The sequence below is a fragment of the Saimiri boliviensis genome, chromosome 7 (assembly GCF_048565385.1).
Source record: "Saimiri boliviensis isolate mSaiBol1 chromosome 7, mSaiBol1.pri, whole genome shotgun sequence".
NCBI classification, from domain to species: Eukaryota; Metazoa; Chordata; class Mammalia; order Primates; family Cebidae; genus Saimiri; species Saimiri boliviensis.
This window is the reverse complement of record NC_133455.1, coordinates 69,929,784-69,951,124: the sequence shown is the minus strand read 5'-3', so window position 1 is coordinate 69,951,124 and position 21,341 is coordinate 69,929,784. Positions and strand designations below refer to the sequence as shown.

General features: G+C 39.7%; 1 protein-coding gene across 1 annotated transcript in view; it reads left to right on the top strand.

Annotated features, from left to right (window-relative positions):
* The window catches only part of TESPA1 (thymocyte expressed, positive selection associated 1), a 43,416-nt gene extending 22,075 nt beyond the window's left edge, over positions 1 to 21,341 (top strand). The window contains exons 10-12 of the mRNA XM_074402724.1: positions 489 to 1,303; positions 2,765 to 2,864; positions 21,252 to 21,341. Of these exons, the coding sequence (XP_074258825.1) occupies positions 489 to 1,303; positions 2,765 to 2,863 (914 nt within the window). The 3' untranslated portion in view covers position 2,864; positions 21,252 to 21,341. The remainder of the gene's footprint in view (positions 1 to 488; positions 1,304 to 2,764; positions 2,865 to 21,251) is intronic.

The following is a 21,341-nucleotide window of genomic DNA, read 5'->3' as shown; positions in this document are numbered from 1 at the left end:
CACGTGCTCTACTTCCCTTAACCTTTAGACTTTCACAGCAGGGCTCAGCGGCTCCAAATCCTGCTCTCTCTTGTTTAGCATTGACCCTTTGCCTATTGTGTCTATTTCCTCTTATGTTGTCGTCAGTGAAGATGGAGAACTCTGTCTGATTCTTTCTCTTAAAGAAATAGCCATCAAGAGACTTCAGACCATTACTGCTTCCTTTAGGCCTTCTTGCCTTTTGGTGAATCATATCAGCATGATGTCAATAAATCTTATCCCTCTTTTTTATTTCCCAGTTGGAATATCTACTTGGGATAGGGTGTCAAGATGTCAAGAAATTCAAGAAAAGGAACCCTGGGTGTTAGAAATCTAAAAGGGAGAAACACTAGTATGAAAATTGGAAGCTTCTCCCTGAATTTTGAGCTTTGGGGAAGCTTCTGAAGAGAGATATTTAAGAAAATTTGCTGATGAACCCCAGACTCACCATCTTTAACTCTTGTACCCAGGCAGGTTTAAGCAGGTGCAGACACTGGCTGTCACTGCTGATGCCTTCTTCTGTCTCTACTCCTATGTGTCTAAGACACCTGTCCAAAAGTTCACACCATCCCATATGTTCTGGAATTGCAACCATCCAACTGATGTGCCATCCATCAGGATTCTGTCCCGAGAGCCTGAACCCCACTCACCCAGAGACCGCCTTCGGAAAGCCATCTCCAAGATGTGCCTGTACACATGCCCCCGAGAACGGCCACCACCACCACCCCACAACACTCCCAGAAAGAACAGTTTGGACCAAGTTATGTGGGAAGCGATGGACAAAGTGAAAGAAAAGAGGCAGGTTCTCCAGCAAGATTCTGATTTGGGGCAATTCTCACAGGAAGATCCTGTGCCCCCTGTTGAGGGTACAAAGCTGCCCACTTCTCCCCGTCCATGTGTCCTCTACTGCAAAGAGGAAACACAGCAGGGGATGTCCACAGTTCCAGCACCATCACAAACTCTGGATTCGAACCCCAAGGTACCTTGTTGCACACATTCTCTGCCCATAGCAGATCCACAGCGGAGCACAGACCCGGCTCAGATAGGGAGAGAGCTGTGCAGTTTATCAGCCACCAATCCAGAAACCCATTCAGACAAGGATGAGACTTTCTGGAAAAGAAAGAGCAGAGCAAGAAAGAGCCTGTTCCAGAAGAATCTCATGGGCAGGAAGGTTAAGTCCTTGGACCTGTCCATCATCCAGCAGAAATGGAAGGAGAGTGTAGAAAGACCAGAACTGCGTCGATCTTTAACCCTGCAGCCACAGGACACTTTGGACTTGGAGGAGGTAAGTGGGTTGGAGGTGAGGGAGAGACTGGCAGAGAAAGGCTGTAGATTCTTTCCCAGAAGATGAAGGGGTTAGGACCCTTGGGAGGAAAAAAAATCCAGGCTTCCTATCCTAGCCAGATATACCACTTTCTGAATCGAATTCAGGGTTAATATATAGGGAGAAAGAGAAATAGGCCTGGTTTCTTAAGAGCAGTTGAGTTTTCAGAGCTCCTTTAGTAATACTAACCTGATCTGATCACCATTAAATGTTCTCATTAAGTACACCTGTCATTACCATTTGCTCTGGTCCTCATAAGAGTACAAGTGGAGGACAGTTTTACACAAAGCTAAACGCTCTTAAATAAAATACATTCTCCCTTACCTTGACAAATATCTAATCATAAAGACCTAGAAGTCTAGATTTCAGTCTAGGATTCTTAGACTCTTAGTACTTCTGTGCTAGAACGTGACAGTGTGAGCAGAACCACTCCACAGCTCCCGACCTGTCCCCTTCTCTTCCCATGCCCAGACCCGCCCTATACCATAAGGGACCTTGCATGTCCATGTTTGGTCACCTGAGCCTGCCTATCCAAATGCCACAAGCTCCCACCTACACAAACAGCCATTGGTCATCTTTTGGGCCTAGGCTGCATGTACTACTGGAGAGGTCAGCCCTCAAGAGAACAGTCATCAGGCAAAACCAGCGCACATTCCTGCAACTGGCTTGGGGCCATTCGACCAGCAAACTTTGTGATTCAGGGTAATCAAAGAATATTCTAGAAGGAATAGTGCAGGATTAGGTGGGCACATTCTCTAAGTCCACCAACTCTTCACTGTATGGATGCTCTAAAACTCAGAACTCTTCTTGCCTGGGTCTATGGAAGGTACTTCCATGAAATGTTGGGATCTCTTTAAAAAGCTTTTAAATCTTTGCCACAAAAAGAAGCTGTGATTATTTGAAATATCATTTGCAGGCCGGGTGCGGTGGCTCAAGCCTGTAATCCCAGCACTTTGGGAGGCTGAGGCGGGTGGATCACGAGGTCAAGAGATCGAGACCATCCTGGTCAACATGGTGAAACCCCATCTCTACTAAAATACAAAAAAATTAGCTGGGCATGGTGGCACGTGCCTGTAATCCCAGCTACTCAGGAGGCTGAGGCAGGAGAATTGCCTGAGCCCAGGAGGCGGAGGTTGCGGTGAGCCGAGATCACGCCATTGCACTCCAGCCTGGGTAACACGAGCAAAACTCTGTCTCAAAAAAAAAAAAAAGAAGTATCATTTGCATGTATGTCACCTCTCATTGAATGTAGAACCACACCTCAGCTCCTGCCTTTCTCACTACTGTGTCCCTAACACCACAGAAGAGGCTGTCTCTCAAGTACACTCAGCCTCCTTCCCCTAGAGCAACCTACCACCTGCACCATTCCTTACCCCTTTTCCCCCTTGGCTCTGGCTGAGTTCTGTGGGTTCTTGGTTACAGGTGCAGAGCAACAGTGAAGAGGAGCAGAGTCAGAGTCACTGGCCCAGCAGACCCAGACACCCTCACTCCCACCAGACTTTTGCTGGCAAAGACTCCTGAAGTAAGTGGGCCTGTCTCTCAGGCAGTGGTTCTCAAACCTGACTGCACATTGTAATCAAATGAGGAGGGTTTTTAAAAAACCCCATAATAAAGGGTCCCACATCCTGTGATTCTGATTTAATTGGAAACCAGTGACTAATTATTTTAAGCTTCCAGGTAATTCAAATATGGCTGGAAGATACTTCTCTAGATCAATAATGCTCAGGCTTTAGCAGGCATCACAGTCACCTGGAGGGCTTGTTAAACTACAAATGACCGGATCCCAGCTCCCAGAGTGTCTGATTGAGTTGGCCTGGATGGAACCAAAGAATTTGCATTAAGTTCTCAGGTGATGCTATTGCTGCTAGTTTGTTAATCACAGCCTGATAACTGCTGTTCCAGGAGACATTGTGTAGAACTTTAATATTCAAAATGTAGTCTACAGATACAAGCAGCATTGGCATCCCCTAGGATTTTGTTAGAAATGTCGACTGTCAGCCCCCATCCCAGATCTAATGAATCACAATTTACCAACATCTTTAGGTTAGATAATTCATTGCATACTGAAGTTTGAAATGCATTGTAGTAGAAGTTTTGTAATGGGTGAGGACCAACCATGGCAATCGATATCCCAACACCTGCTTTCAGCTATGTTCTAATCTGTCCACATCATTAGACTCAGGGCAGATCCCTCAATATACCTCACAGCTATGCTCATTTATGGTCTGAGTTCCTTTCTGCAACTATGGTCTGATGAACATAGCTCTCCCTCTCCTTCTCAAAGCAGGAAATGAATTTCATATAGTTATTTATTGCATCTAAAAATTTTCTCCAGATATTAGTTTCCCAGTATTAATTTTTTCAGCTATATCTGTTAAATCTTTAAATAGTTTGGCCAGTAATTTATTATTTAAACTAATGAAAATTAGTCTCCTGTAGTTTTAACTATCTATCTACTACAACCACAAGGAAAATGGCATAAGGGATAACAGTATTTTCCCCAAATAGTATAAATTAAAAATCTTTATTGAATTAAGTAAATAACATCTTGCTTAGAGACTCCTTCTTTTTGGATGTCTTGGTACTATTTTCTGCATTTTCTAGTATAATTGTTTTCTTTGTTAATACTCCAAAATTGCAGTGGTACTTTCTCAGACACACAAAGATATTTACAATTCTGTTTAATGCTAATTCTCTGTGGTTTTAGGAATCTAATCACTCTTCTTTCTCTCTTACCCACTACCTACATCTTGGGGTATATGGATCACATGTATATACCTAGTCACTCACAAAAGAGGCATCAATAGGTCATACCCACTTTAAGAAGTTTCAGGTGCTTCCAGTTGCTGGTCTGGCATGTAAGGAGCTGGAAGTGGCCACTCCATCCAAACAAAAGTAAAAAGCTGAACAGACTGAAAAATTAGTAACCATTCTAGACCCATCAGAGAAGTGGGTCACAGGGCAAACCACTCCCCCTCAAATTGGAGAAATGGGCAAATGCAAAGATTCATGACTTGTTGAAGCAAAAACCTCAAAGCATAAACTCCCCCAGGAATCAGAACCATAGTAGAGAACCCGGACAATAACCGAGGAATTACTGGATGCTCAGCATGGACCAGTCTAAGAAATAAAAACTCTAGGGAGACCTAGTCATTGGATGGCCCCTTATTTTTATGAGTCTTACCTCTAGGAGCTCAACCAGGTTCTCACAGGAAATATTGGAGAAAAACCCCCTAGTGTTTCCAGCAGGGGACGAGGGAAAGGAACCATTCTGAAATGCATCAGAGCATTCTATTCCTCTGAACAAAGTCTTCCCTCAGGGGAAACTAAATACCAAAAACCTAACCAGATGAGGTTTTGTCAGAGACTAACCAACCTGAAGGAAGGGAAACACCCAACTCCAGCCTACTCTAGCCATCCCATCCCATGAAAGGGGACAGAGAAGACTGAGAAGCATGGTGAGATTCTCGGTGCTTCTCAGTCTTCTGGGAATCCAGAGGCACAGGCTCACCAGAAGACTGAGACCTAACCATAACATGAAACACTTCCCTTCTCCCTAAACCTTACCACCACATTATTAAAGGCCTACTTATATCAATTTCTTTTACTCAACATATCATGTCCAGTTATTAAAAAAAGAAAAGACAGAAAATACTAAAAGGCAAAAACAGGTTGAAGAAACAGAGAAAACATTAAAACCAGTCTCAGATATGACAGGGATGTCAGAATTATCAACTGGAAATTTATAACAACTACGATTAAAATGATGAGGGCTGTAACGGATAAAGTCGTCAGTGTTCAAGAGGAGATGAGCAGAGAGATGGAAATCCTTAGAATGAAAAATAAATGCTAGAGATCAAAAATGCTGTAACAGAAATGAAGAATGCCTTTGATGGGCTTATTGGTAGACTGGACATGCTGAGGAAAGACTCTCTGAGCTTGAGAGTATAGCTATTAAAAACCACCAAAACTTAAAAGCTAAGAGAAGAAGATTGAAAAAAAAAAAAAAAAAGACAATATCCAAGAAATAAAAACTCCAGGGAGAAAAAAACAGTGACAAAAGGTGTAACATAGGCATAATGGAAATTCCAGAAGGAGAAGAAAGAGAGAAAGGAATAAAAGAATTATCTGAAACAATACTAACTGAGAATTTTCCCCAAATGAATGTCAGATACCAAACCACAGATCCAGAAAGCTCAGAGAATACCAAAAAGAATAAATGCCATAAAAAAACAGAACTCTACACTTAAACATATAATTTCTAAACAACAGAAAATCAAAAATAAAGGGAAAAGTTATAAAAGATGCCAGAAGGAAAAAACACCTTACCTATAAAAGAACAAAGCTTAGAGTTACATGCAGCTTCTCCTCAGAAATCATGCAAGCAAGAAGAGTGTGGAGTGAAATATTTAAAGCACTGAGAGGGGAAAAAACACCAATATAGAATTCTGTACCCTGTGAAATTATTCTTCAAAAGAGAAAAGAAAATTAAGACAGTCTCAGACACAAATTGAGCAAATTTGCTGCCAGTAGACCTGCCTCTCAATAAATGTTAAAGATGTTGTGTATAGATAAAAAAAAAAAAAGGATTAAAGTCAGAAACTCAAGTCTACATAAAGAAAGGAAGAGCATTGGTGAAGGAATAAGTGGAGGAAAAATTAAAACTTCTATTTTTTGTAGTCTTGACTGATCTAATAGATAACAATTGTTTCAAAGTATTAATAACAATGGTGTATTTGTATATATTAATATATATTAATATATTAATGAAATTAATGACAACAATGATACAAGGGACCAGAGAGAAGAATTAGGATCATTTTATTATTATGAAGTACTCACACTACTCATGATGTGAAATACCATTGTTTGAAAGTAGAGTTGAAGTAATTGTTAATGTATATTGCAAAATTTAAGGGCAACCACTATAAAAAGGGAAAATAAAGAAGTATAACTGATATGCTAAGAAAGGAAAAAATAGAATTATATAAAATGCTCAATAGAAACATAAAAAGCAGAAAAAGAGTACAAGACAAAATGTTAACAAAGAACAAAGGCAATCAATAGGAAACAGTAGTAAATATGGCAGATACTAAATCCAAATATATCAGTAATCACTTTAAACATCAGTGGTCTAAATATAACAATTAAAAGAAAGAGATTGTCAGAATGAATAAGACTCAAACATATGTCATCTACAAGAAATGCACTTTAAATATAAAGACACATATAGATTAAAAGTACATGGACACAGAAAGACATACCATGGTAACATTAATTAAAAGAAAACAGGAAGAGCTGCATTAATTTTAGACAGAGCAGACTTTAGACAAAGGAAATTACCAGAGATAAAGAAAGGCATTACATACTGAAAAAAGGGTCCATTACTCAGGAGGACGTAACAACCTTTAATGTGTCTGCCCCTAACAACAGAGTCTCAAATTAAGTGGGGAAAATACTGATAAACCAAAGAAGGAGAAATAAATGATAAATGAATCAACGATTATAGTTGGAGACTTCAGCACCCTTCTGTCAGAAATGCACTAATCCAGCAGGCAGAAAATCCATAATAACATGACTGAATTCAACTACACCATCCTTCAACTGGATGTAATGAACATCTGTAGACCACTTTATTCAACAACAGAACACACATTCTTCTCAAAGTTACATAGAAAATTCGCCAGGATGAACTGTGTTCTGGGCCATAAAACATACCTGAACAAATTTAAAAGAATAGAAATCATGCAATGTCTGTTCTCAGACAACAGTGGAATTAAACTAAAACTCAGTAACAGAAAAATAGCTGGAAAATCCCAAAACACTTGGAGATTCAACGACATACTTCTAAATGACGCATAAGTAGAAGCAGGAATATAATGAGAAATTTAGAAAGACTTCGAACTAACGAAAACGAAAACAGAACTTATCAAAATTTGTGAGATCCAGTGAAAGCAATGCTTAGAGATAAGTATATAACATTGGATGTGTATATTATAAAAGAAGAAAGCCCTGAAATCAGTCACCTCAGCTTTAACCCTAGGAAACTAAACCAAGAAGAGAAAATTTAAAGTAAGCAGAAGAAAGAAAAAATAAAAATTAGAGCAGAGATCAGTAAAAGGGAAAATAAGAAATCAATAGAGAAAATCCAAACCAAAAACTGGTTCTTGGAAAAGATCAATAAAATCAGTAAGTCTCTACCCAGGCTAAATAAGAAAAAGAGAGAGAGGACACAATTTATCAATATAAGAAATTAAAGAGAGGCCATCACTACAGATCCACAGACATTAAAAAGATTATAATAAAGAACTGCTATGAACAACTGTATGCCCACATTTGATGACCTAGATGAGATGGATCAATTCCTTCCAAGACATAATCTCACACATGAAGAAATAGGCAATATGAGTAGTCCTATATCTATTAAAGAGATTAAATCAATAATCAATAACCTTCAAGAACAGAAAGCACCAGGCACAGATGGGCCAATGAATTTTATTAAACATTTAAAAAAGAAATTATACTAATTATCTACTATCTCTTTAAGAAGATAGAAGCAGGAGGGGAAAAAAAAGAAAGAAAGAAGCAGAAGGAATACTTAACTCATTCTGTGAATCCAGCATTACCTAATACCAAAACCACAGGAAGATATTACCAGAAAACTACAGACCAATAACTTTCATGAACATAGATATATAAATCCCCAACAAAATATTAGCCAATCAAAACCTGAAATGTATAAAAATAAGTGTACACTGCTAGAAAATGGGACTTACCCAAGGCATGCAAGCCTAGTTCAACATTTAGAAATAAATTAGTGTAATCCATCGCAGGGGCTAAAGAAGAAAAATCACATGGTCACTATAATAGATGCAGAATAAGCATTTGACAAAATCCAACTGCCATTGAATAAAACTCTCAATAAACTGGGAAATCTTAGTAAACTGGGAATGGAAAGGTACTTCCTCAACTTGATAAAGAATGCACAAAAAGGAAACCTACAGCTAATTTCTTACTTAATGGTTATAAATTCAAAGCTTTCCCATGTCCCCTCTCAGCACTGCTTTTCAACATTGGATTGGCAGTTCTAGCTAATACAATAACACAAGAAAAGAAAACATAAGGTATACATAATGGGAAGGCCTAAATAAACTGCCTTTGATTGTAGATGGTGATCATCTAAGGAAAATCTGAAAATAAACAACAGAAACCAAAAACCTCCTGGAACGAATAAACAATTATAGCAGGGTTGCAGAATATAAGGTTAATATACAAATGCCAACTGCTTTACTCTATACCAGCAATAAACAGATGGAATTTGAAATTTAAAACATAATACAGCTTATGTTAGCACCCCCTAGAATGAAATACTTGGGTATAAACCTAACAAAATACATACATGATCTATATGTATATGTAAAAAGCCATAAAACTCTAATGAAAGAAATAAAAGAAGAACTAAGTAAGAGGTGAGATACTCCATTGATGGCTTATGGATAGGAAGTCTCAATATTGTCAAGATGTTAGTTCTTCTCAACTGTAGATTCAATGCAATCCCAATCAAATTATTTTTTATATATCAATAAACTAATACTAAAGTTTACATGGATAGGCAAAAACCAAGAATAACTAATAAAATATTGAAGGAAAAGAACAAAGTTGGAGGACTGATACAACCCAGCTTCAAGATTTTCTATAAGTTGGGCAAAGTGGCTCACGTTTGTAATCCCAGCACTTTGGGAGGCCAAGGTGAGAGGATGGCTAGATAACAATAACGTTATTGTTACCAACAATAACAATACTGAAGCCAGCCTGACAGCATAGCAAGACCTCATCTCTACAAAAAATAAAAATTAAAAAAAATTAGCCAGTATAGTGGCACATGCCTGTAATCTTAGCTACTCAGGAGGCTGATGCAGGAAGATTGCTTGAGCCCAAGAATTCAAGGTTGCACTGAGCTTTGATGACACCACTGCACTCCAGCCTGGGTGGCAGAGCAAAACCCTGTGAAAAGAAAGAAAAGAAGGGAAGGGAAGGGAAAGGAGGGGAAGGGAGGGGAGGGGAGGGGAGGGGAAGGGAGAAGAGGAAGGAGAGGAAGGGAGGGAAGAGAAGAAAAGAAGGAAGAGAGCCGGGCACGGTGGCTCAAGCCTGTAATCCCAGCACTTTGGGAGGCTGAGGCGGGTGGATCACGAGGTTGAGAGATCGAGACCATCCTGGTCAACAAGGTGAAACCCCGTCTCTACTAAAAATACAAAAAAATTAGCTGGGCGTGGTGGCGCATGCCTGTAATCCCAGCTACTCAGGAGGCTGAGGCAGGAGAATTGCCTGAACCCAGGAGGCGGAGGTTGCAGTGAGCCAAGATCGCGCCATTGCACTCCAGCCTGGGTAACAAGAGCAAAACTCCGTCTCAAAAAAAAAAAAAAAAAAAAGAAGGAAGAGGAAGGAAGGGAGGGAGGCGAGAGAGGTGCTATAAAGCCACAGTAATCAAGACAGTGTGATATTGTTAAAGGAATAAACAAATAGATCAATAGAATACAGAATAGAGGCCAGAAATAGATACACATGAATTTAGTTGACTGATTTTTGACAAAGGAACAAAGGCAATACAGCGGCGAATAGGCTTTTCAGCAAGTGCTAGAACAACTGTACATACACAGGCAAAAATAAAACATGAATCTAGACACAGAGTTTACACGCTTCACAAAAATTACCTACAACAGATCAAAGACATAAATGTAAAATGCAAAACTGTAAAATTTCTAAAAGGTAACATAGAAACTCTAGAGGATTTTAGGTTTGTGGATGACTTTATAGAAACAACATTGAAGGCACAATCCCTGAAAGAAAAAAATTGATGTTGGACTTCATTGAAATTACATATTTTTTTTTCTCTGAAAGACACTGTCAAGAGAATGAAAACACAAATCACAGATTTGAGAAATATTTACTAAAGATATATCAGATAAAGAACTGCTCTCCAAAATATGCAAAGAATTCTTAAACACAATAAGAACACAAACAATCTGATTAAATGAATGGATAAAGAAACTGTGGTACATCCAGACAATAGAATATTATTTAGCATTAAAAATAAATGCACTATCAGGCCATGAAAAGATATGGAGGGCCAGGTGTGGTGGCTCACACTTGTAATCCCAGTGCTAGCATTTTGGGAGGCCGAGGCGGGTGAATCACCTCAGATCAGGAGTTCGAGACCAGTCTGGCCAACATGGTGAAACCTAGTTTCTACTAAAAATACAAAAATTAGCCGGGTGTGATGGTGTGTGCCTGTAATCCAAGCTACTCAGGAGGCTGAGGAGTGAGAATAGGGGGGTTGAGGTTGCAGTGAGCCAAGGTCATGTGATTGCTCTTCAGCTTGCAATCATGTGAGCCTTTACATTACTTTTCTGGGCAATCTGTGCAATGCCCAAAACACAAGTTCTTCTCACAAACCCGTCCCAACTTTGTCTAAAGGTCAGTATTTAAAAATATTAGAATTGAATTGCTAAGGAGAAAATATTGCTAGCAGCGGGACTGTCTCAGGAAAGAAAAGGGCATGGAGGAAATTTAAATGCATATTACTAAGTGAAAGAAACCAATCTGAGAAGAGACAGTAAAAAGGTAAATGGTTAGAAGGAAGAGAAGAATACATAGGTAGAGCACAAAGGATTTTTAGCGAAGTGAAATTACTCGGTATGATACTAAAATGGTGAATACATGTCATTGTACATTTTTCCAAACCCATAGAATGTCCAACACCAAGACTGAACCCTAATGTAAACTATGGACTCTGGGTGATAATGAAGTGTTAGCGCAGGGTCATGAATTGTAACAAATGCACCACTATGGTGGGGAATGCTGATAACACGGAAGGCTGTGCAGGTATGGGTCCAGGGTGTGTATGGGAAATCTCTGTACCTTCTACTCAATTTTGTTGTGAACCTAAAACTTCTCTTAAAAAAAAAGTCTATTAAAATAAAAATTTATGATGTAGAGTCAACTTACCTAATTCTTACTAATTCAATGATCTTGGAAAAATCACTCCACTTCAGTTTTGTCCTATGTAATAGAATAATAATAATAATTTACATATATATATGCACATATACATTTATATGAACTATATATTTACATAAAGTTTCAACACCTTACAGGTAGCATGTAAAGGTAATCTAATATATTGGAATAACAATAATGTTGTTGCTGGTGCTACTGAATTTTACTAAAGGTAACTGTGGTCATAAAATATTTAAGTTAATAGTTCACAATCTAGCAAGCTTTTTAAAAATAGTTTTTGGACGGGCGCGGTGGCTCAAGCCTGTAATCCCAGCACTTTGGGAGGCCGAGGCGGGTGGATCACGAGGTCGAGAGATCGAGACACAACCATGGTCAACATGGTGAAACCCCGTCTCTACTAAAAATACAAAAAATTAGCTGGGCATGGTGGTGCGTGCCTATAATCCCAGCTACTCAGGAGGCTGAGGCAGGAGAATTGCCTGAACCCAGGAGGCGGAGGTTGCGGTGAGCCGAGATCGCGCCATTGCACTCCAGCCTGGGTAACAAGAGCGAAACTCCGTCTCAAAAAAAAAAAAAAAAAAAAAAAAAATAGTTTTTAAAAATAACTATTTCCTGGGATCGACCCAATAGAATGGGACCTGGGCATTGTTTTTTTTTTTTTCTTCTTCTTCTTCTTTTTTTTTTTTTTTTTATGGAGTCTTGCTGTGTCGTCCAGGCTGGAGTGCAGTGGCACAATCTCTGCTCACTACAACCTGCGCCTCTGGATTCAAGCGATTCTCCTGCCTCTGCCTCCCGAATAGCTGGGATTACAGACATGTGCCACTATGCCCGGCTAATTTTTATATTTTCAGTAGAGACAAGATTTCATCATATTAGCCAGACGGGTCTCGAACTCCTGACCTCAGATGATTTACCTGCCTCAGCCTCCCAAAGTGCTGGGATTACGGGCATGAGCCACCATGCCCAGCCTATTTTTCCCTCTTTTAAAGCTTTCCCAGTGTGTTATTTACCTTTGCTGCATAACCACCATCAAAAATGTAGTGCCTTTAAGAAAGAATCATTTGTTGTCTGTCATTGTTCTCCGGGTTGACCGGGAGGATCTTTTGCTTGTCTCACCCAGGTTTGCTTATGCAGCTGCATTTGTCAGGTGGCTGGACTGTAAGGTCAAACATAGACTCTCCAACGTCTGCGGTCAGGGTGTTGAAAGTCAGCTGGGTGCCCTTCCCACGGGCTGTGTCATTGTTTGGTATCTGGTCTGCCTTTCTTACTTGGAAGTTCAGCAGTAACTGAAGCTGCAATGCCTCTTTTAAAAGATATGTTGGAAGTTGTACAATGTCCCCTCTGCTACACCATAGTGGTGAAAGCAAGTCACAAAGCCAACCTATATTGAAAGGGGAGGAAAACAGACTCTACTTTTTAATGCAGTGGCAAAGTTACAGTGTAAAAAGGCAAGTGGGATGAGAGGGTTGTTGTGGCCATCTTTTTTTTTTGAGACGGAGTTTCGCTCTTGTTACCCAGGCTGGAGTGCAATGGTGCGATCTCGGCTCACCGCAACCTCCGCCTCCTGGGTTCAGGCAATTCTCCTGCCTCAGCCTCCTGAGTAGCTGGGATTACAGGCACGTGCCACCATGCCCAGCTAATTTTTTGTATTTTTAGTAGAGACGGGGTTTCACCGTGTTGACCAGGATGGTCTCGATCTCTTGACCTTGTGATCCATCCGCCTCGGCCTCCCAAAGTGCTGGGATTACAGGCTTGAGCCACCGCGCCCGGCTGTGGCCTTCTTTTAAGCAGTCTCTCACCAATAATCATTCTGGAGCACCATGTCGGTTCAGAACCACCGGTTTAATTAAGGTGCTTTATTCCTCACATATTAAAGACTCACCGGGAGTAAGTGCTCATTCCAAAGCTCATTCAAACTCAGTCACAGCATACAAAATTTGAAAAGAAAATTAACTTGTGGAGTCATCAAAGTCAAACAGAAAATCTGTAGTATATACTCCACAGGTAGGTTCTTGCCAAGAATTCAATTTACTTTAAGATGCAACATTTGGCTTAAGCGTCATTTGCCCAGCAGATGTCAGCCTTGCACAAGAAAAATCCCAAGATGCTTCACAAAGCAGGCTGCTTGCAGGATTTCTATGGTTATACTTTTCTGGGCAATCTATGCAATGACTAGAACATAAGTTCCTCTCACAAACCCCTCCCAACTTTGCCTAAAGGTCAGTATTTAAAAATATTAGAATTGAATTGCTAGGGAGAAAGTATTGCTAGGAGTCGTGCACTTCAAGTAGATTCCATTTTCTGCCAGTAATGGGGCTTCATTACAGCAGGAGAGGTCATAGGTAAAAATTCTGTATTTTATTGATTCTAAAACACACATTTTCCCACATTTTAACATCTCCGAAATTAGGTTGTGTCTTAAAATTGGTAGTGTCAGCCCATTCAGTTGTCTTGTCTTTGGCGCGGGGGGTGGGGGTGGGGGGGGCTCAAGTGGAATGTAAAATAATTAGGAGTCTTACAAAAGATGGTTTATCATAATCAATGAAACAGAATAATTTCACAAATTAAATGCACTTTTTCTCTCAAATAAATTAGGAAACTATTTTGTAGATTTTCTTCCTATGATTACTTAGAAGAATAAGGGATCTCTTCTTTCCTGACATAGTCTTTGGCTGAGGAAGGGGGTCACAGTAGTGCCCAAATTTTTTCAATGTTCTGCGCATTTGTTTAATTATCTTTTCCCAAAGCTGTAAACCGTTTCTCTTAATCCACTCCTCTATTACCCTTTAAGAGACCTCAAGAAGAGAGAAGAGCTATGACAACAGCTCAGTACTGCCAATGTTAAAATAAAGCCCGTGTGATAAATACGGAAGGGGGAAGTTCACTCACCACAATCAAAGGCGGAGCTAAGTGAATAATTTTTTCAGTTCTACTGGGAAGTAGTCCCACTCCTCCCTTCTTCAGAGTCTGTAATTATTTCCTGGGGATTAATGGTTTTCCATTATAACGTTGTTTCAAGTCCCAGGTATTAACCACTACTTGTTAGCAGTGGGTAGGAAACAGTAGCACTCACCAGCCACCATGTAGGGTTGTGCAGTCCGTGCACTGCCCAAAGACAGCCAGCTGGGTAGGCACATGGGAATTAGAATCCAGCCCTCCTGAGCTTGACATCCAAAAACTCAAGGAGTTTTCTCTTCTAAGGGCCAGCTCCGTGCCGGGCGCGGTGGCTCGAGCCTGTAATCCCAGCACTTTGGGAGGCCGAGGCGGGTGGATCACGAGGTCGAGAGATCGAGACCATCCTGGTCAACATGGTGAAACCCCGTCTCTACTAAAAACACAAAAAAATTAGCTGGGCATGGTGGCGCGTGCCTGTAATCCCAGCTACTCAGGAAGCTGAGGCAGGAGAACTGATTGAACCCAGGAGGCGGAGGTTGCAGTGAGCCGAGATCGCGCCATTGCATTCCAGCCTGGGTAACAAGAGCGAAACTCCGTCTGAAAAAAAAAAAAAAAAAAAAAAAGGGCCAGCTCCATTTTTTTCTAATTCATTTCCATAAGGTGAGTGCCTTAAAAGGGCACTGCTGTGTTTTGAATGAGTCTCACAGTGTTCGTAACCTTAATCCCCAAGGCAGTGCTGAGAGGTCAGACCTTTGAGAGGTGATTAGGTCATGAGGGCTCTGTCCTCATAAGTGGATTCATGTCAGGATCGTGGGAGTGGATTAGCCATCTCAAGTGAGCTCGTTAGAAAACCAGGTTTGGTCCCGTCTTGCTTTCTTGCTCTCTCGCGCCGTTGCCCGCCTCCATCCTCCACCACAGGATGACGCTGCAAGGAGGCCCTCACCAAATGCAGGCTTTTGACCTTGGATTTGCCAGCCTCCAGAGTTGTAAGAAATAAATTTCTTTTCTTTAAAAGTTGCTGTACCTGTGGTATTGTTATAGCAACACGAAATGAAGTCAAACGGGCACCTTTTCTGTTAAGAGAGGACCTCAGCCCCCAGCCAATAGCGTTCTCCACTTGCTACTTTCTCGTTTCGTCTCTGCAGGGAAAGAAGTTTTAATCTTCCTCCAAGTTTCTGAGAAAGGATGACCCACATCTTTCCTCCTGATTTCCACCATGCTCAAAAATGTCCAATTCACAGCCCTTTCTATCGGTTTTCTGTGTTGACATTTAAACCACTTGACCTTTATCACACTTAGAAGAGGCAGGGCCAAGGAGAGAGTTTTTCTTTTTTATTGTTCTTTTTGTTTCTTTTGCCATATCTGAGGTAGCACGGGCCAATATACATTGTCTTTGTCTAGTGACCGTAGCTAGAGATGGTCGTTTTCATTTTTATGGTCAACTCTGCTGGTGGAAGCAGAAGAGAAAGGACTAGGTAGGAATGCTGGTTCAGAACACACGACAAAGAAGAAAACTTGCTTGAGACACCCCCAAACGGTGGGTAACTCAAAGCACTATCTGTTTTGTGTTTGGTGGAACCTACGTAAGTTGGGTAGCTACAGTCTTGCTCTTTGATATAAGATTGTCCTGTATGATAACATGACCAATAACAACAAATAGGTATAGTGGCTACTACATAGCAGACACCATCCTTAGCACTTACGGATATTCAATCATTTCATCCGATGATACAGGCTCTTTCATTATTCCCCATTTTATAGATGATGATACAGGACACAGTTATTTTTGTATCAAATTCTGAAGAAGGACTGTCAGATGTGAAGTGTAGGAAGAAATTAGACAAGGGGGGAGAGCTAGTGGGAGGACATCATGGGACTGAATGTTTTTCCACCTCATTTACAATTCTTACCAAGATTGTTTTGTCTCTGTTGGGAAAATATAATTAAAAACAAAATCTCCTCCCACCCCAGGAAATCACTCCACAAAACTGTAACAGAAAGAAAGCGGTTTTATTTTTGAATAAGCGTTAAAGCAGACTATGATGCGCATTACAGAAAATCCACTAAACAGATTGCAAAGACAGAAGGAAATCATACCCTTTTGTATTGCCAAGCAGATGCAACCCATTACATAGCTGTTATTAAATAAACAATATTTTGTCCTCAAGTAAGAAGACATAACAGAATCATTTGTCACTCAGAGTTCACCCTAGATTTACCTGGTAATTGGAGTGGCCATCTGTGTCAGTCAATTGACTTTATCCAAAGAAAAATAAACTTGTCATATTTTTAAGACAGGAAGTGGTTTTGCAAGTTAAAACAAAGTGCTTAAGTTAGATGCCCACCTGCCTATGGAGACTGGAGGAGACCTGTTATCTTCCTTATAATTACATGTCAAAGGGATGGCTCTCAACCTTTACCTATTTTTTTTTAATTGGTTGATCTATTTGTTTTGTTATTGAGTTGAAGAAGTTCCTTATATATTTTGTAATTATCATTGATCGAAAGAAAATACACAAGTAGCCATCAAGTACAGCAAACGATTCTCAATATCACGAATCATCAAGAAGATGCAAATCAAAATCACAATGTAATATCACCTCACACCTGTTAAGATGGCTATTAGTGACAAGAAAAGGTAGGTGTTGGCAAGCGTGCAGAGTAACTGGAACTTCTGTACACCGTTGCTAGGAAGGTAGCATGCTGCAGCTGCTGTGGAAAACAGTACTAAGTTTCCTCAAAACACAAAAAATGGAACTACCATATAATGTAGCAATCCTATTTCTGGGTATTTATCCAAAAGAATTGAAATCAGGATCTTGAAGAGACCGTAACACTCCCGTGTTCACGGCAGCACTATTCACAATGTCTAAGTTGTGGAAACAAACTTAATGTCCACCAATGAATGAATGGATAAAGAAAATGGGACATAGATATACAATGAAATATTATTCAGCCTTTAAAAGAAAGAAGTCTTGCAATATATGATGGCATGGATGAACCTTGGGGGCATCATCTCTCTCTATAAGACTCATAGGAGACAATATTTCTGAAAATGTTATACAGTATAACTACTAGAGGCTCTTTCTACCAGAAGGACTGTGTAAGGTAGTATGGATGAAGCCAGGACCTCCCCTTCTCTGCACATCTTCAAAAGCAATGTTAACTCAGCTTTCTATGTGAATGTGGACACCTGAACAGCGTGTGGCTTGGCAGCCTTGGAAGTAGCCTTGGTGATCCATTTGAACTACAACTTAGAAAACGGGATTATGCAATGCAGATAGAGAGTATCTTTCTGCCATCCACGGCCAAAAAAAGAATGAGACAGTAAACATAAAGGGAAGACCAAGGAAAAGAAGATACGGCAGTGTTCTTTTGTCTGTGGTTTTTCATTTTGTGATTTCATTTGCCTAGAATCCATTTTATACTTGAAAGGGGTGAGAAAAAGAAAAAGACTTAGCAAGATCGTGCAACTAGGTAGTATCAGGGCCAGAACTAGGGCCCAGGTCTCCTGAGATCTGAGCCAATGCTGTTTCCATCAGAGAATATGGCCCTGATTGAGCAGGAGTTTAGGCTGTTACTGTGGATCAGGGCAAGCCTCACTACATGGACTTGGATCTAACCTTCATTTAATGTGTGCCTTGACCCTTTAAGCTAAGTAGCAACTCTCTTACACCTTTGTCACCCCTGAAATGTGCTTGCCTTCTTATAAAATCACCAGCAAGGGGAGCATTATACAGAATAAGCAGAAATGTTAACAGGATACTTTGAACTCATAGTTTAGTGAAAGACATGATGAGAAAATCAGTAATTATTAATACTTTTCATTAAATGCCATAGGTACACAGAAAATCACTTCTCAGAAGATGACATCATTATTTTTTAATGATATGTGTTGGCAAAGATGTAGAGAAAGTGAGTCTGGACAGATGTGTAAACACTGAACAGGGAGAAGGTGGCTGAGGGGAGTAGAAAAAGAGAAAGCAGAATGTTGATATTCTAGGCAGTGAGAAGGACAAGTTCAAAGACAGATGAATGGAATACCACAGTATCTTCTGAAACGACACCTTTTGCCTAGTGAAAGGGGATGTTCTGGAGAAAGGTCAAAAATGAAAATAGGAAAAATAAATAGAAAGCAGATTATAAAACAAAGTCTCCTATGTTATTTTAAGTGTTTTGATTGTCTAAGATAGGAGCCCACTGGAAAATTTACAAAGGAAGTGAGATGATTAGGTTTGTCTTTTAGAAAGATTATTCTGGCAGAAATATAGGAGATGGACTGGGTAGGAAGCCAGTGCAGTAAGGAAAACAATTTAACAATCTACTGCAGAAACCTGAGGAGAAATGTGATGATCAGAAATAAGCTGAAGGCAGTGGGAATGGAGGGGAGGATGAGTGAGATTCTGAGATAATTAGGAGATAAGATGTCTAAGCCAGCACCAATTAGACTCATGTTTGGGAAGGAAAAATGGAATGAGGAACAGAAGGATAGAGCATGCAGGTTTCTTCTTGGGCAACTAAATGGATATAAATTTCATTTTATTAAGAATGAGGTAAAGTAGGAATAACAATTTGGAAGGCAAATAAAGTATAATTTTCAAAAAGGTAAAATAATGACTCTCATGCAACTGTAGATAAATATGTTCAAAGACTTCCCTCGACTCATTAATTAATAAAGGTACCAGCAATATGCTTTAACTGGTCCAAACACTATTTGAGAAGTCAATTTATATAGAGAGATAACTTAATAGATTGCCATATTAGGTACAAAGATGGTTAATATTCAATAACAGCATAAACTTTATCTCTGGAATTGCTGGTTCCACTGGATGGAAATTATTTGCATCTCTACCAACATAAATCTGTAAGGTAATCTCTGCCCTTGCAGCACTGTAAAATAGCACTGTAAATAGAAAGTAAAGACTAACACTATCCTGAAAGAATATCTAGTTATCTTGTCTATTTAGAACAAACTGATGAGTTCATATCTGAACATGGTGAGTGTGAGACATTTCTAAAATACTGAAACAAACAGGTCCATGTCTTAGTTGCTTTTCTGCTGCCATAATAGAACATTGTAAACTGGATGTTTTATTTTATAAAAGAAATTTATTTACTACAGTTCTGGGAGCTGGGAAGTCCAAGGTTGAGGGACCACATCTGGTGAGGGCCTTCTTACTGCATCATAACATGGCAGAGGACATCACATTGTAAAAAAGCAAGGGCATGCCATCTCAGGTCTCCCTTCCTCTTCTTATAAAGTCCACAGTCTCATCATGGGAGTCTCACACTGATGAGTGTATGTAATCCTCTCTAAGACCTCACCTCTTGATACTATCACATGGCAATTATATTCCAACACGAATTTTGGAGGACAAACTCAAACAGTAGTTCATAACGCAGTTGGATAAAGAAATCTGGGGAATTGAGGTTTTTGGAATTCAAGGCTTACTTACAATAGGTGAAGGCATAAGAAAAGATAGCTCACCCAAGAAAGCATGTACAATCAGAATCTGAAGGAAAAAAAAACTTAGAAATATTAAGATTTAAAGATTTATCAAGGAAAAAATATATATAAAAGAGAAATATTGATTGGAAAAAGAAATTTGCAAATAGAAACCAAGTGATGTTTCTCTCAAGAAGGAAGATGTAGTCTTTGGTAACATTTACCATAAAATATCTAATAGAAAGGAGAATGCAAGGCTACCGTTTGTATTTGTGACTAGATAACAATTACTAACCTTGAGAAGAATATTTTCATTGGAGTGAAAGGGCTTTAAAATATTAATATGATAAGGGAATAGGAAATGATGAAAAGAAAGTAAACAATTTTTTTTTTTTTTTAGGATGGGGAAAGTTTAAGCATATAGTAATTATTCCCTGGGAGGAAAGAATCAACAGAATGGGAAAGGTTGTGGTTCAGGGGGGAAGGGATTGTATTAGTCTGTTCTCACATTGCTGTAAGGACCTACCTGAGACTGGGTAATTTGTAGAGAAAAGTGGTTTAATTGGCTCATAGTTCCACAGGCTGTGCAGGAAGCATGGCTGGGGAGACCTCGGGAGATTTCAATCATGGCAGAAGGGGAAAGGGAAGGGGAGGCAAGCATATATTGACATGGCCAGCAGGAGAGAGAGAGAGAGAGAAGGGAGAAGGGCTACACACTTTCAAAAAACCAGATTTCATGAGAACTCACTCACTGTCATTCGAACAGCAAAGGGGAAATCCGCACCTATGATTCAGTCACCTCCCATGAGGCCCCACCTCCAACACTCAGGATCACAATTCAGGTGAGACACAGAGCCAGACTATGTCAGGGATAATGATGGTGTGAAGTCACTGAGAACAGGGATGAGATGAGATTCAAAGCACTTTTGAGGGGTATAGCTAGCCATAAAGTAGTGTGACAGATCGTTCTCTGAGATTAGAGGAAAGAAAAAATGGAAAAAAAAAATTTAAGTATAAATACAATTATATTGGTCACTTGGAAAGGAAGTGAAGAAAATTTCTGCCTATTTTGTTCCCTCTTTTTTCTGTAAGGTCATTACTAAAAAGTGTGAGTTAGGAGAAGAATGGTGAAAATTTGAGAATTCTCCTATGGAGAATAAAGAGAAATAATTATTAATAGAAAATGCATTGCTAGTTGAATAGGTGAATAATGCTAGGCTCATTTCAAGGTACAGAACAGGAATTGATAGTGGTTTAGTGATATTCTCCAATAGTGCTCAGCAATCTATACAAAAGAAGAAAGGTATAAATATACGATTTTATAGGTACTAAACAGCAAGAGGTAAACTCTTGCAGGAATCTCACCTCATTATGATAAGAACAGAAACCCTAAGTCACATAACTCTGCTGCTGCTGCTGCTAATAACTTTAAATATCACTTATAGTACTGAGAAACATTTCCACAGCTGAAATATGAAAGTTCCTGCCAAACTCAGTACCCAAAGTTGTTTCAAAAATACATGATACGTATCTTGTTTATTCCCATTGCAGGCTTTCTCCACCACCACAACAGCATGTGGTCTGACAGAAGTGGCTTCACAGAGGAACATAATTCCCACCTTTTTCAGGAAACTGCACTGC